The following is a 16,166-nucleotide window of genomic DNA, read 5'->3' as shown; positions in this document are numbered from 1 at the left end:
GGCCGGCAATTCAGCAGCGTTACCCGACAATTTAGAATAGAAGGAATAGAGAATCACATATCGATTAGATAGATATTATATATGTGACTAACATGTTTCTAAGTACAGTGATAGTGTTGATTACTGTACTTGTCATTTAGTGTAAAGGATTTATTAAAAAAAATAAGTGTTTTCATGCACCGTCTCTTTAAAAAAGCCGGCCGGCATTTCAGCAGCGGTACCCGACAATTTAGAATAGAAAATCACACATAGATTAGATACATAGAAACATGTCTGTCACATATATATGAAGCACAGTGATAGTGTTGATTACTGTACTTGTCATTTAGTGTTAAAATAAAGGATTTATTTAAAAAAAAATTGGCGTGGGGTTCCCCATAATTCTAGTCTCTAGCGGAGGTTAAGCAGACGGCTGGGGCAGATGTTTGAAGCCTGGGAAGGGGGTAATACCCACGGAGCTTCCCAGGCTACTAATATCAGCCCCCAGCTGAATACCTAGCCTTTACTAGCTATTAAAATGGGGGACCCCCCCCCAAAAAAATGATGTGGGGTCCCCCCTATTTTAAAAGCTAGCAAAGGCTAGGCAGACAGCTGGGGGCTGATATTAATAGCCCAGGAAGGGTGCCATGAATATTGGCCCCCTCCCAGGCTAGAAACACCAGCCGTCAGCCGTCCCAGAAATGGCGCATCCATAGGATGCACCAATTCTGGCACTTAGCCTCGCTCTTCCCACTGCCCTGTAGCGGTGGCAGTGGGGTAATAGGACTGGGGTTGATGTCAGCTTATAATGCCAGCTGATATCAAGCCCAGGTTAGTAATGGAGAGACGTCTATAAGACACCACCGTTACTAACCCCATAGTCAAAGTTAAAAAAAAACACAAACACCCAGAATAAAGTCCTTTAATTGAAATAAACACACAATTCTTTATTGTTCTAAATTAAACCATACTTACCATCACGCCCATTCCAGCTGAAGCCAACGATCTCCGGCAATAAAAGTAAAATAATAAACCAACATCATCCTTACCTTTCCATGGTTCCCACGACAGCTTCAGCTCTGCTACATTCACATGATAGGCTGGATCGCAGCAGAAAGCCGCCATCCAGCTTGCCATGCCGCACACACTGAGAAGCGCAGGCATGCTTGCGCTCCTCAGTGTCTCGCTGTGACGGCATAAAGATGAGCCGAGGTCATGTCCAATGAACTCGGCTCACCTCAGGCACGTCACTGACAGCGTGGGAAAATTCTCCTGCACTCAGCGCTTCAGCGTGAGAATTCTCCCACGCTGTCAGTGACGTGCATGAAGTGAGCTGAGTTCATTGGACATGAGCTCACCTCATGCACGTCACTGACAGCGTGGGAGAATTCTCACACTGAAGCGCTGAGTGCAGGAGAATTTTCCCACGCTGTCAGTGACGTACATGAGGTGAGCCGAGTTCATTGGACATGACCTCGGCTCATCTTTATGCCGTCACAGCCAGACACTGAGGAGCGCAAGCATGCCTGCGCTTCTCAGTGTCTGCGGGATGACAGGCTGGATGGCAGCGTTCTGCTGCGGTCCAGCCTGTCATCTTGATGTAGCAGAGTTGGAGCTGTCCTGGGAACCATCGAAAGGTAAGGATGATGTTGCTTTATTATTTTTCTTTTATTGCAGGAGATCGTTGGCTTCAGCTGGAATGGGCGTGATGGTAAGTATGGTTTAATTTAGAACAATAAAGAATTGTGTGTTTATTTAAATTAAAGGACTTTTTTCTGGGTGTTGTGTTTTTTAAAATACTTTACTAGAAATCCATGGTGATCATGTCAAATATTGGCGTGACCCCATGAATTTCGGGCTTAGGGCCAGCTGATAATGCCAAGCTGGCCCTAACCCCTTTATTACCCAGTGAGCCACCGCACCAGGGCCCTGGATGAGTTGGGTACAGCGCCAGAAGATGGCGCTTCTATGAACGCGCCATTTTCCTGGGTGGCTGCGGACTGCAATTTGCAGCGGGGGGGGGGGGGGGGCAGAAAGCTTGGGCCTCCCTGCGCTGCGGATTCCAGCCCCCAGCTGCCTAGTTGTACCTGGCTGGACACAAAAATAGGGCGAAGCCACACGTCAATTTTTTTTAAATTATTTCATGAAATAATTTAAAAAAAAAGGGCTTCCCTATATTGTTGTGTCCGGCCAGGTACAAATAGGCAGCTGGTGGTTGGGGGCAGCCCGTTCCTGCCTGCTGTACCTGGCTGGACACAAATATAGTGCGAAGCCCCACGTCAATTTTTTTGAAATTATTTCATGAATTTCCTGAAATAATTTAAAAAAATTGACGTGGGGCTTCGCACTATATTTGTGTCCAGCCAGGTACAGCAGGCAGGAACGGGCTGCCCCCAACCACCAGCTGCCTATTTGTACCTGGCCGGACACAACAATATAGGGAAGCCCTTTTTTTTATTATTATTTCATGAAATAATTTAAAAAAAATTGAATTGGGGCTTCGCACTATATTTGAGTATAGCCAGGTACAGCAAGCAGGAACGGGCTGCCCCCAACCACTAGCTGCCTATTTGTACCTGGCCGGACACAACAATATAGGGAAGCCCTTTTTTTCTTAATTATTTCATGAATTTCATGAAATAATTAAAAAAAAAAATACGTGGATGCCGTCACAGCCAGACACTGAGTAGCGCAAGCATGCCTGCGCTTCTCAGTGTCTGCGGGATGACAGGCTGGATGGCAGCTTTCTGCTGCGGTCCAGCCTGTCATCTCGATGTAGCTGAGCTGGAGCTGTCCTGGGAACCATCGAAAGGTAAGGCTGATGTTGCTTTATTATTTTTCTTTTATTACAGGAGATCGTTGGCTTCAGTTGGAATGGGCGTGATGGTAAGTATGGTTTAATTTAGAACAATAAAGAATTGTGTGTTTATTTCAATTAAAGGACTTTATTCTGGGTGTTTGTGTTTTTTTTTAACTTTGACTATGGGGTTAGTAATGGTGGTGTCTTATAGACGTCTCTCCATTACTAACCTGGGCTTGATGTCAGCTGGCATTATAAGCTGACATCAACCCCAGCCCTATTACCCCACTGCCACCGCTACAGGGCAGTGGGAAGAGCGAGGCTAAGTGCCAGAATTGGCGCATCCTATGGATGCGCCATTTCTGGGGTGGCTGACGGCTGGTGTTTCTAGCCTGGGAGGGGGCCAATATTCATGGCACCCTTCCTGGTCTATTAATATCAGCCCCCAGCTGTCTGCCTAGCCTTTGCTAGCTATGAAAATAGGGGGGACCCCACGTCATTTTTTTTGGGGGGTCCCCCATTTTAATAGCTAGTAAAGGCTAGGTATTCAGCTGGGGGCTGATATTAGTAGCCTGGGAAGCTCCATGGGTATTACTCCCTTCCCAGGCTTCAAACATCTGCCCCAGCCGTCTGCTTAACCTCCGCTAGAGCCTAAAATAACGGGGAACCCCACGCCAATTTTTTTTTTAATAAATCCTTTATTTTAACACTAAATAACAAGTACAGTAACCAACACTGTCACTGTACTTCTTATACATGTGACTGACATGTTTCTATCTATCTAATCTATGTGTGATGCTCTATCTTTCTGTTCTAAATTGTCGGGTACCGCTGCTGAATTGCCGGTCGGCTTCTTTAAAGAGACGGTGCATGAAAACACTATTATTTTTTTAAATAAATCCTTTACACTAAATGACAAGTACAGTAAGCAACACTGTCACTGTACTTCTTATATATGTGACTGACATGTTTCTATCTATCTAATCTATGTGTGATGCTCTATTCCTTCTTGTTTAAATTGTCGGGTACCGGTGTATGCCGCTGCTGAATTGCTGGCCGGCTTTTTTAAAGAGAGCGTCTTCTGAGCAGTTTGTCAGCTTTTGGACACCTTTTGAAGGTGTTTTCTATGTGTTTCTATGTGTTTTTGTTTGCCTGCCATTGGTTTTAACGGTGTTCGACGGTGTTCTAAGGTGTTCGACGAACAGTTCGACGAACAGTTTCTCGAACATCCCGGTGTTCGACGAACCGAACCGAACCCGAACACTACGGGGGTGGCTCAACACTACTTGCAATGCCCCTTACAAGAGCCATGCAGTACAGCATATTAAAAACATGCTGTAGCCGACTTCCGAAAATGAGCTGACAGGCGGCGTACTTTGACGAGCAGATCTGGTAACTCGCGGTACGATTTAAGAAACCACTGAACCACGAGGTTAAGCACATGAGCCAGGCATGGTACGTGTGTGATCTCGCCTCCCATCAGAGCCGCCACCAGGTTACGACCATTGTCACGTACGACCATGCCTGGATGTAGGTTCAGCGGTCTCAGCCACAGATCTGCCTGCTCTTTCACAGCTGTCCACAACTCACAAGCAGTGTGAGTTTTATCACCTAAGCTTATGAGTTTCAGCACAGTCTGTTGCCGCTTGGCTGAGGCAGTACTGCAGTGCTTCCAGCTTGTAACTGATGTGGTGATATCTGAGATGGAGGCTGAACATGAGGAGGAGGAGGAGGAGGATGCGCAGGAGCTGTACACTGTGGGGGCAACTCTGACTGACATAGGGCCCGCAATCCTCGGTGTGGGGAGGATGTGTTCCATCCCAAGGTCCGACTGGGTCCCGGCTTCCACTATGTTTACCCAGTGTGCCGTCAGGGAGATGTACCGTCCCTGGCCACAAGCACTTGTCCACGTGTCCGTTGTCAGGTGGACTCTCCCAGTAACTGCGTTGTTGAGGGCACGGCAGATGTTTTGGGATACGTGCTTGTGTAGTGTGGGGATGGCACACCGGGCAAAATAGTGTTGGCTGGGGACCGAGAACCGAGGGACGGCCACTGCCATAAGGTTGTGGAAAGATTCCGTCTCCACCAGCCTAAAAGGCAGCAATTCCAACGCAAGCAGTCGTGAAATGTGTGAATTTAGGACTGTGGCATGTGGGGCGTTGGCTGCGAATTTGTGCTTTCGTTCAAAGGTCTGGGATATGGACAATTGAACGCTGCGGTGGGACGTGGACGTTGATGCTGTTTCTTGAGAAACTGCCATAACAAGTGAAGACTGAGAGGAGGGGGCATCTTTGCATGCAGTATGGACAGGGGATTGCCTCGCACGCACAACAGGGGGTTCTCTTACACGCACAACAGCGAAAGAAGCAGTGGTGACACCCGCTGACACTGGTCGTGGACCCTGGGGTTCGCCCCACAAAGTCGGGTGCTTTGCTGACATGTGCCTGATCATGCTGGTGGTGGTCAGGCTGGTAGTTTTGTCACCCCTGCTGATGCTGGCCTGGCAGGTGGTACAAATGGCCTTTTTGGGGTTATCAACAGAGTCTTTAAAAAAATTCCAGACTCTGGAAGACCTACCGGTTGTACTGGCAACGTCCCTCATGTTGGTGTCTGCGGCCACCACACTGCTTCTTCCTGCCTGTTGGGGTACTCTGCCTCCCTCCCCCTGTGTGCTGCTGGCCTCGCTCTGGGTGCCCTCCTGCCACGTTGGGTCAGTTGCTAGATCATCTACCACTTCCTCCTCTTCCACTTCCGCACCACGGTCCTCCTCCTCACTTCGTGACAATTGTGTCTCGTCATCATCCACCTCTTGTGACAAATTGCCAGCGTCGCCTTCCTGGGGCCGTGGCTGTTCAAATATTTGGCCATCGCTACATGGGATCTCCTCTTCCACCACTTCAAGTGGAGCAGGCGAGGGGCCCAAATATGGAAATGGACCAGTGAACAGCTCTTCAGAGAGTCCAACTGTGGAATCAGTTGCTGTCTGACGACACTCGGCATGGTGGGAGGAAGGAGCATCAGGGTGAGGAGGAGTATGCGGTCGAGACTAGTGTTCAGCCACCCCGGTAGTGTTCGTGTTCGGTTCGTCGAACACCGGGATATTCGTGGAACTGTTTGTCGAACATCTTAGAACACCGTCGAACACCGTTAAAACCAATGGCAGGCAAACAAAAACACATAGAAAACACCTTCAAAGGTGTTCAATAGCTGACAAACTGCTCATAAGACACTCTTTAAAAAAGCCGGCCGGCAATTCAGCAGCGGCATACACTGGTACCCGACAATTTAGACAAGAAGGAATAGAGCATCACACATAGATTAGATAGATAGAAACATGTCAGTTACATATATAAGAAGTACAGTGACAGTGTTGCTTACTGTACTTGTCATTTAGTGTTAAAGGATTTATTAAAAAAAATAATAGTGTTTTCATCCACCGTCTCTTTAAAAAAGCCGGCCGGCAATTCAGCATCGGTACCCGACAATTTATAACAGAAAGAATAGAGCATCACACATAGATTAGATAGATAGAAACATTTCAGTCACATATATAAGAAGTACAGTGATAGTGTTGATTACTGTACTTGTCATTTAGTGTTAAAATAAAGGATTTATTAAAAAAAAAATTGGCGTGGGGTTCCCCATAATTTTAGTCTCTACGGGAGGTTAAGCAGACGGCTGGGGCAGATGTTTGAAGCCTGGGAAGGGGGTAATACCCACGGAGCTTCCCAGGCTACTAATATCAGCCCCCAGCTGAATACCTAGCCTTTACTAGCTATTAAAATGGGGGACCCCCCCCAAAAAATGACGTGGGGTTCCCCCTATTTTAATAGCTAGCAAAGGCTAGGCAGACAGCTGGGGGCTGATATTAATAGCCCAGGAAGGGTGCCATGAATATTGGCCCCATCCCAGGCTAGAAACACCAGCCGTAGGAGAATTCTCCCACGCTGCGATGGCATTGAGATGACAGGCTGGATCACAGCTGAGCGCTGCCATCCAGCTTGTCATCCTTCAGAGACACTGCAGAGCGCAAGCATGCCTGCGCTCTGCAGTGTCTATGAAGGATGGCATGCTGGATGGCAGCGCTCAGCTGCCATCCAGCCTGTCATCTCAATGCCATCCCAGCATGGGAGAATTCTCCTGCTGAAGCGCTGAGCGCTGAGAATTTTCCCACGCTGTCAGTGACGTGCATGAGGTGAGCTGAGTTCATTGGACATGACCTCGGCTCATCTTTATTCCGGCACAGCCAGACACTGCAGAGCGCAAGCATGCCTGCGCTTCTCAGTGTCTGCAGCATGGCAAGCTGGATGGCAGCATTCTGCTGCGGTCCAGCCTGTCATGTGAATGTAGCAGAGCTGAAGCTGTCCTGGGAACCATGGAAAGGTAAGGATGATGTTGGTTTATTATTTTACTTTTATTGCAGGAGATCGTTGGCTTCAGCTGGAATGGGCGTGATCGTAAGTATGGTTTAATTTAGAACAATAAAGAATTGTGTCTTTATTTCAATTAAAGGACTTTATTCTGGGTGTTTGTGTTTTTTTTTTAACTTTGACTATGGGGTTAGTAATGGGGGTGTCTTATAGACGCCTCTCCATTACTAACCTGGACTTGATGTCAGCTGGCATTATAAGCTGACATCAACCCCAGCCCTATTACCCCACTGCCACCGCTACAGGGCAGTGGGAAGAGCGAGGCTAAGTGCCAGAATTGGCGCATCCTATGGATGCGCTATTTCTGGGGCGGCTGACGGCTGGTGTTTCTAGCCTGGGAGGGGGCCAATATTCATGGCACCCTTCCTGGGCTATTAATATCAGCCCCCAGCTGTCTGCCTAGCCTTTGCTAGCTATTAAAATAGGGGGGACCCCACGTCATTTTTTTGGGGGTCCCCCATTTTAATAGCTAGTAAAGGCTAGGTATTCAGCTGGGGGCTGATATTAGTAGCCTGGGAAGCTCCATGGGTATTACCTCCTTCCCAGGCTTCAAACATCTGCCCCAGCCGTCTGCTTAACCTCCGCTAGAGACTAAAATTATGGGGAACCCCACGCCAATTTTTTGTTTTAATAAATCCTTTATTTTAACACTAAATGACAAGTACAGTAATCAACACTATCACTGTACTTATTATATATGTGGCTGACATGTTTCTATCTATCTAATCTAAGTGTGATGCTCTATTCATTCTGTTATAAATTGTCGGGTACCGATGCTGAATTGCCGGCCGGCTTTTTTAAAGAGACGGTGCATGAAAACACTAATATTTTTTTTAATAAATCCTTTAACACTAAATGACAAGTACAGTAAGCAACACTGTCACTGTACTTCTTATATATGTGACTGACATGTTTCTATCTAATCTATGTGTGATACTCTATTCTTTCTGTTCTAAATTGTCGGGTACCGGTGTATGCCGCTGCTGAATTGCCGGCTTTTCATGTTTCACTGTGAGCACTGTTCCCATCGATTTGGGCAACCACTGTAATGCCACCACCACCATGGCTGTGGCATTACAGTGAGTGGCAGACAATCCCTGCATCACTGGTGCTCTAAATAGCGCCAGACATACAGGACACGCTTTTGGTGCACGAACAGTTATCGAACATAACAGCCGAATTTTTTGCAAATCATTCGCGCTCGTCGAACGACTCGAACACCGCCCAAAACAGCTCGAATTTGAGATTTGCGAACAGTTCTAGTCGAACACCGCTCATCTCTAGTCGAGACTCACGGCTACTAAGACTTGACCGTGTGGAAGACAGACCAGAGGTGGTGGTGCCCAGGTGACTGGAAGTATTATCTGCTATCCAATTAATAACCTGTTCACACTGATCAGTTTGCAATAGTGGTGTTGTTGTGTGCTTCTATAGTACTTCGGTCAAGAACTGGGAGCGAGAAGATGTGGCTGTTGGTTGGGGCACATTTTCACCTTGGCCACGGCCCCATCCTCTGCATGCACCAGAACGTCCAGTTCCACGTCCCTTGCCACGCGCCTTGCCTATTGTAAATGAAGTAAAATAGCTTACACTCGCACTATCAATGGCAAAAGGGTAACAAAAAGGAAATTTGAACCTTGGAAGAGGAAAACCACAGTTCTAGTTCTCTGGCCTACACCAGAATCTTTTAAACAGATATATTTGTGTCTGAACAGTCAGCGAGACACTCAAACTGTTTTTTTTATATAAAAAAGGCAAAAAGGTGGATTACACCCAGATTTGAACCGTGGAAGAGGAAAACCACAGTTCTAGTTCTCTGGCCTACACCAGATCTTTTAAACAGATATACAGTTATATGAAAAAGTTTGGGCACCCCTATTAATCTTAAGCTTAATGTTTTCTTAAAATTGGTGTTTTTGCAACAGCTATTTTAGTTTGATATATGTAATAACTGTTGGACACAGTAATGTTTCTGCCTTGAAATGAGGTTTATTGTACTAACAGAGAATGTGCAATTCGCATTCAAACAAAATTTGACAGGTGCATAAGTATGGGCACCCTTATCATTTTCTTGTTTTAAATACTCCTACCTACTTTTTACTGACTTACTAAAGCACTTTTTTTGGTTTTGTAACCTCATTGAGCTTTGAACTTCATAGCCAGGTGTATGCAATCATGAGAAAAGCTACTTAAAGTGGCCACTTGGAAGTTGTTCTCCTGTTTGAATCTCCTCTGAAGAGTGGCATCATGGGCTCCTCGAAACAACTGTCAAATGATCTGAAAACAAATATTATTCAACATAGTTGTCCAGGGGAAGGATACAAAAAGCTGTCTCAGAGATTTAACCTGTCAGTTTCCACTGTGAGGAACATAGTAAGGAAATGGAAGAACACAGGGACAGTTCTTGTTAAGGCCAGAAGTGGCAGGCCAAGAAAAACATCAGAAAGGCAGAGAAGAAGAATGGTGAGATCAGTCAAGGACAATCCTCAGACCACCTCCAGAGAGCTGCAGCATCAACTTGCTGCAGATGGTCTCACTGTGCATCGGTCAACTATACAACGCACTTTGCACAAGGAGAAGCTGTATGGGAGAGTGATGCGAAAGAAGCCGATTCTGCAAGCACGCCACAAACAGAGTCGGCTGAGGTATGCAAAAGCACATTTGGAGAAGCCAATTTCTTTTTGGAAGAAGGTCCTGTGGACTGATGAAACCAAGATTGAGTTGTTTGGTCATACAAAAAGGCGTTATGCATGGCGGCAAAAAAACACAGCATTCCAAGAAAAACACTTGCTACCTACAGTAAAATTTGGTGGAGGTTCCATCATGCTTTGGGGCTGTGTGGCCAATGCCGGCACCGGGAATCTTGTTAAAGTTGAGGGAAGCATGGATTCCACTCAGTATCAGCAGATTCTTGACAATCATGTTCAAGAATCAGTGATAAAGTTGAAGTTACGCAGGCTATGGATTTTTCAGCAAGACAATGATCCAAAACACTGCTCCAAATCTACTCAGGCATTCATGCAGAGGAACAATTACAATGTTCTGGAATGGCCATCCCAGTCTCCAGACCTGAATATCATTGAACATCTGTGGGATCATTTGAAGAGGGCTGTCCATGCTCGGCGACCATCAAACTTAACTGAACTGGAATTGTTTTGTAAAGAGGAATGGTCAAAAATACCTTCATCCAGGATCCAGGAACTCATTAAAAGGTACAGGAAGCGACTAGAGGCTGTTATTTTTGCAAAAGGAGGATCTACTAAATATTAATATCACTTTTCTGGTGAGGTGCCCATACTTATGCACCTGTCAAATTTTGTTTGAATGCAGATTGCACATTTTCTGTTAGTACAATAAACCTCATTTCAAGGCAGAAACATTACTGTGTCCAACAGTTATTACATATATCAAACTGAAATAGCTGTTGCAAAAACACCAATTTTAAGAAAACATTAAGCTTAAGATTAATAGGGGTGCCCAAACTTTTTCATATAACTGTATTTGTGTCTGAACAGTCAGTGAGACACTCAAACTGTTTTTTTTTATGCAAAAAAGGCAAAAAGGTGGATAACACCCAGATTTGAACCGTGGAAGAGGAAAACCACAGTTCTTGTTCTGTGGCCTACACCAGAATCTTTTAAACAGATATATTTGTGTCTGAACAGTCAGCGAGACAGTCAAACTGTTTTTTTTTATGTAAAAAAGGCAAAAAGGTGGATAACACCCAGATTTGATCCGTGGAAGAGGAAAACCACAGTTCCAGGTTCTCTGGCCTACACCAGAATCTTTTAAACAGACATATTTGTGTCTGAACAGTCAGCGAGACACTCAAACTGTTTTTTTTTATGGAAAAAAGGCAAAAAAGTGGATAACACCCAGATTTGAACCGTGGAAGAGGAAAACCACAGTTCTAGTTATCTGGCCAAAACCAGACTCTTTTAAACAGATATATTTGTGTCTGAACACTCACAGACACACTCAATTTTTTTTTTTTTTGGGGGGGGGGGGGGGGATACCAAAAGGTTAATAAGATGGGTATTTGTACAGTCTGACTGAGGGGAAAAAAAAAAAAGAAAAGAGGATTTAGATGAAAAAAAAAGGATTTTTCCTGGCCCCTAAGACCTGGGGCTAAGTCTAGCAATTTGAGCAGCAGCAGCACACAGGACTGTAATGCAGAGTTTGTTGGTATAACCACTGCGTCTCCTATACAGCCTGCCTGCCTGCCTGATATCTGGGATGGATATTAGTCCTCAGAAGGACTGTTTGTTTGATTTTGCAGGCTTTAGAGACCCTACACTACCTATTTCGCAGTATAAATCTCTCCCTAGCTCAGCAGCACTCTCCCTATACTTTCTGATCCGGAGCGACTGTGTCCAAGATGGCGGCGCCCTGTTTTAAATACTCGAGGTGACGCTGTGCGGCCAGCCAATCACTGTAATGCCCACAACCAACATGGCTGCGGCATTACAGTGACTGGCTGGCAATCCCTGCATGTTCATTAGCTCTGTAAAGAGCGCCAAACATGCAGGGCGGAGACCCGAGCTCTCGCCCGAGTAACCCAAAAATGCTCGGTGCTCGCCGAACATCCCGAGTAGTGAGATGCTCGGGCGAGTACCGAGCAGTGTCGAGCATGCTCGCTCAACACTAATAAAGATGAGATAAAAAAAATTATAATGAGACCTTAATGAATATGTGAGAAAATATATATTTTTTTATCTTTTTAATAGTAATGCTTACTCTAAATACATTTATTTTTTTTATTTAAATCAGCTGTGAAGACCAAAGTCTTTGCTAGCTCAGATTTCTTTTCAAGCCGTGGAGAATGCGGGCATATAACAAGTAATATGACATATTGACAATTTGTGATTACAATACTTGTACTGAATATTTTCTTTATCAATGTTTTACATGTATATACTGTATATGTATTAGGTGTAAATACTTGTCATTTCTATATAGCTGGGAAAAAAACACACATTACCTGTATAGCTCCTAGATTTTCTATTAGTTGTTCTGGATTAGATGATCCTAAAAGAACAGAACTCACTCCCTCATTCCGCAGACACCAAGCTAAAAGAAAAATGATTACAAAACTCATTGTAAAATAGTACAGGAGCCAAAACCTGCTATTACTGTCTTTATGTCAGCACTACGGGTGACTATTAACTTCCTTATGGTCACATGTATTGTTGATCCTATCAGTTTACAGTACATAGTACTTTGATTGTTGTCAGTCCATGAAACGATCATATAAAGGAAAGTATATGTAGTGGCATAATGACAGTAATGTTTTAGAATCTATGAATTGTTGATGAAAATGCTGAAAATATTCAATTTTGGGCACAGTTTGACATTATGCACACATTGTATGGCACTCTAGACACAGGCACAGTGTGACCACTATACAGTATGTTATACATGCACACTGTTCTGTACTATATGAACATATATATGACACTTTCTCTGTAATATAATGAAATAGTAGACCTAAAGTTAATTTAAATCCCAAAGCTAGAGCTTATATTAATTACCATGTGTGAACATATATTTTCTTACCTACGGCAAGCTGGGGCAGAGTACATCCAAGTCGTTCTGCAATTGGTAATAAATCTTTCAGTTTAGATTGCTGTTTGCGTCCTTCTTCACTCAGTATTTTGTCCTTCAACCACTGGTAACACTGATAGATCAAAGAATCAGAGGAAGAGGAAAAAAGAAGAAATTGAATCCTGAATATGTCGTTAATTATATAAATAATTAAATATAATTGGGATAGAATTTTTTTTTTTCACATATTAGGTGTAAAAAAAGCCACACACAGACACTGAGTAAATTATACACAATACAATATAGTATATACATTTTAAGGATTTATAAAAGACATCCAAAATATCCCTGAATTTCATAAAAAAATAAAATTAGAGGACTGAAGACTGATATACTTTCCACCTACTTGTTTTCCATCTATCTTCACCCTCTTCTGGCTCCTGTAAAGCCAGTGCTGTCAATCACTGAAGTGGGGGAGGAGATAGAAAACAAGTAGATGAGCAGATGCACTAAAGTGCTCGGCCACACCCGGGTTGCAGGGTGGCTATTTCTGGCAAACCCACCAGCTGATCTGGACACTACAGGTACGATGTTCATTAGGGCTATGTCTTCTGAAAGGTGCTGTGCTTGGTTTTAACAGTGATTTTGTGCAGACTGGCTGCCTTTTAATCCCCAAACACTTGACGGTATAGCAAGTTTGTGTTAGATGCATCTCTAATACAACACTTCCATTTATGGGCCTATATAAAACTTCTGTGTTCCTCTGATTCCATTCATATGAATCTTCAAGAAAAGAATTATGGCATGTTGTACTATAGTTATATTCTGCCCTAAGTGCATTGCTTCAAGAAAAGAATACGTAGTCATGTGGAAAATCTATAAGGCAACACATGATGTGCCTAGGGCACTATTATATGAGAAAATCAAGTCACTGTGGCACTCTACATGCTCTCTGCACACATCTTCTAAGTTTTACATGAAGGTGGTGATCGTCCTCATTCCCGCTTACCATATGTAACTGATAATATGGTTACTGAAGGAAAACACAGTAATCCAGACAATAAAATCTACAATGATAACAATGTGTAAAAATACATATATATACTGTATATATATATTTGCAGCAAAAAGTCACAGAAGGTGTGTTTTACTGAACTGTTTTGTATCTATTGTATGTTTTCATAGTTTTCATTTTTAAGATTGAGAGAAGACAGAAATCCATCGAGTTCAGCATATAACATAATCCAGAGGAAGGCAAAAACCCATGGAGCAGATGATAATTGCCCCATATTGGGGGGGGGGGGAATTCCTTCTCAACTCTATATACGGCAATCAGACTAGTTCCCTTCATCAGTGTCCCATCACAGCATCTCCTGAACTGTAACCTACTATAGCGCAATATGAAGCACCGGAACATAAAATATTTCTATAGTACCATTAAATGTAGCCCATAAAACCATGAAATGAATAAAAAGTATATACAAAGTTTATTAGGTAAACATATGGACACCATTAAAAAACAATTAAAAACAAACAACAACCTCACTGAGGAAGTGTGAGTACATGTGAAGTTTCCACCTCTGTGTAAGCCACTAATCACAAGATTGCAAGTACAAATGACAAGTTGGTTGTGCTCACAGGTTTTTTATAACAAATGCCTCCAGCATACAAGTATAACAAACATACATATTAAGGTACATATAACATGTTAAAAAGGGCATGTAAGTATAACTGTCATGCATTCAAAATACACAGCACATGTGTGACCCCTGAGGAAGCATAAAAAGGCGTAACGCGTGGGGCTTCCCTTTTGTATCTTCAGGTTTCCACTCTTTTCTATTAACAGGTTGCTACAATGCCAGTTTATTCCATATATCTCTAGACACTCAACAGTCATGGGTGGTAGATAGGATCTCATTATTAATCAAGAAATGGACCAAGGGGTACAATACTGGTCTAGGGGTATATTGATACATGTATAGCTATAATATTTATGCTGTATAGTCCTGCATTAAGGTCGGAACATTCCTATATACCTTTGTAGTATGCTCTCCTTTCCTTTTGTTTCACCATCACAGCATCTAGTACCTTTTTAGACCTACCTTTAATGATCCTCTCGCATTTTCTGGGACTCCATTTTCATATTTTCCAGAGATGACACCACAAGCTAGTGGAGACCACGTCATTGCACCAACACCTGAGGAAAAAAATCAGTTATTATCAGTTATTTTTAAATACAAAATTAAATGCACTAGTTTAACTGTTTTTTTTATTTATTAACTTTTCTTCAGCTACTGAGGGCTGCTATTTGCATTTGCTGTGGGGTAAGTGTCTGTGCATGACACTTACACACCTCAAATACGGTAGAACCTGTACATAGGAGACTTTTTACTGCATCTCCTGCACTGTGGCTTCCTCCAGCTGTGACCAGGGCCGCCATTAGGGCATTACTGCCCTTACTGTCGTATGGGGCCTGGTGAGCAGAGGGGCCCAGACAGGGCCCCCCCTTTGCTCACCAGGCCCCAGTGAACTGAACTGGCGTCCTCGGACGCAGGTTCACTTTAAATTTATTACCGTGCGGGAAGCTCCCGTAGTTAACAGTCGCCAGCCAATCACAGGCCGACAGCTGACGTCAGTGCGCACGTCGCCGGCGTATGACGTCACTGCCGGCCTGTGATTGGCTTGCATCAGCGCCTCAGATGATGAAGGAGAGCCGCCGCTATAGCGGCGGCAAGGTAAGGAGTAACTTTTTTTAAATTTTTTTTTACTTTTTTGTAAAGAGGAGACATGGGGACAGGATGGTGATGATGAGACACATGGGGGCAGGATGGTAATGATGAGACACATAGGGGGCAGAATGATGAGGAGACACATGGGGCAGGATGGTGATGATGAGACACATGGGGACAGAAAGGTGATGTGACACATGGGGACAGATTGGTGATGATGAGACACATGGGGGCAGGATGGTGATGATGAGACACATGGGAGGAGGCTGGTGATGATGAGACACATGGGGGCAGCATGGTGATGATGAGACACATGGGGGCAGGATGGTGATGATGAGACACATGGGGACAGAATGGTGATGATGAGACACATGGGGACAGAATGGTCATGATGAGACATGCGGGCAGGCTGGTGATGATGAGACACATGGGGGCAGGAAGGTGATGATGAGACACATGGGGGAAGGCTGGTGATGATGAGACACATGGGGGCAAGATGGTGATGAGACACATGGGGACAGGATGGTGATGATGAGACACATGGGGCAGGCTGGTGATGATGAGACATGGGGGCAGGCTGGTGATGATGAGACACATGGGGGCAGGGTGGTGATGATGAGAGACATGGGGGCAAGATGGTGATGAGACACATCGGGACAGGATGGTGATGATGAGACACATGGG

The 16,166-nt window shown here is 44.3% G+C and overlaps 1 protein-coding gene across 3 annotated transcripts in view; it reads right to left on the bottom strand.

Annotated features, from left to right (window-relative positions):
• KCNAB1 (potassium voltage-gated channel subfamily A regulatory beta subunit 1) overlaps positions 1 to 16,166 on the bottom strand; it is a 552,388-nt gene that overhangs the window by 17,114 nt on the left and 519,108 nt on the right. For all 3 annotated transcript variants that reach the window (XM_073674769.1, XM_073674770.1, XM_073674771.1), the window contains exons 11-13: positions 14,856 to 14,950; positions 12,766 to 12,886; positions 12,191 to 12,279 (exon numbers count right to left, since the gene is read on the bottom strand). In XM_073674769.1, the coding sequence (XP_073530870.1) occupies positions 12,191 to 12,279; positions 12,766 to 12,886; positions 14,856 to 14,950 (305 nt within the window). The remainder of the gene's footprint in view (positions 1 to 12,190; positions 12,280 to 12,765; positions 12,887 to 14,855; positions 14,951 to 16,166) is intronic.

Source organism: Phyllobates terribilis, unplaced genomic scaffold (genome assembly GCF_046119375.1).
Source record: "Phyllobates terribilis strain yellow unplaced genomic scaffold, ASM4611937v1 Scaffold_3__8_contigs__length_932513732, whole genome shotgun sequence".
Taxonomy (NCBI): domain Eukaryota; kingdom Metazoa; phylum Chordata; class Amphibia; order Anura; family Dendrobatidae; genus Phyllobates; species Phyllobates terribilis.
Note: the sequence above shows the minus strand (reverse complement) of the source record. Positions and strands in the feature narration are given on the sequence as shown.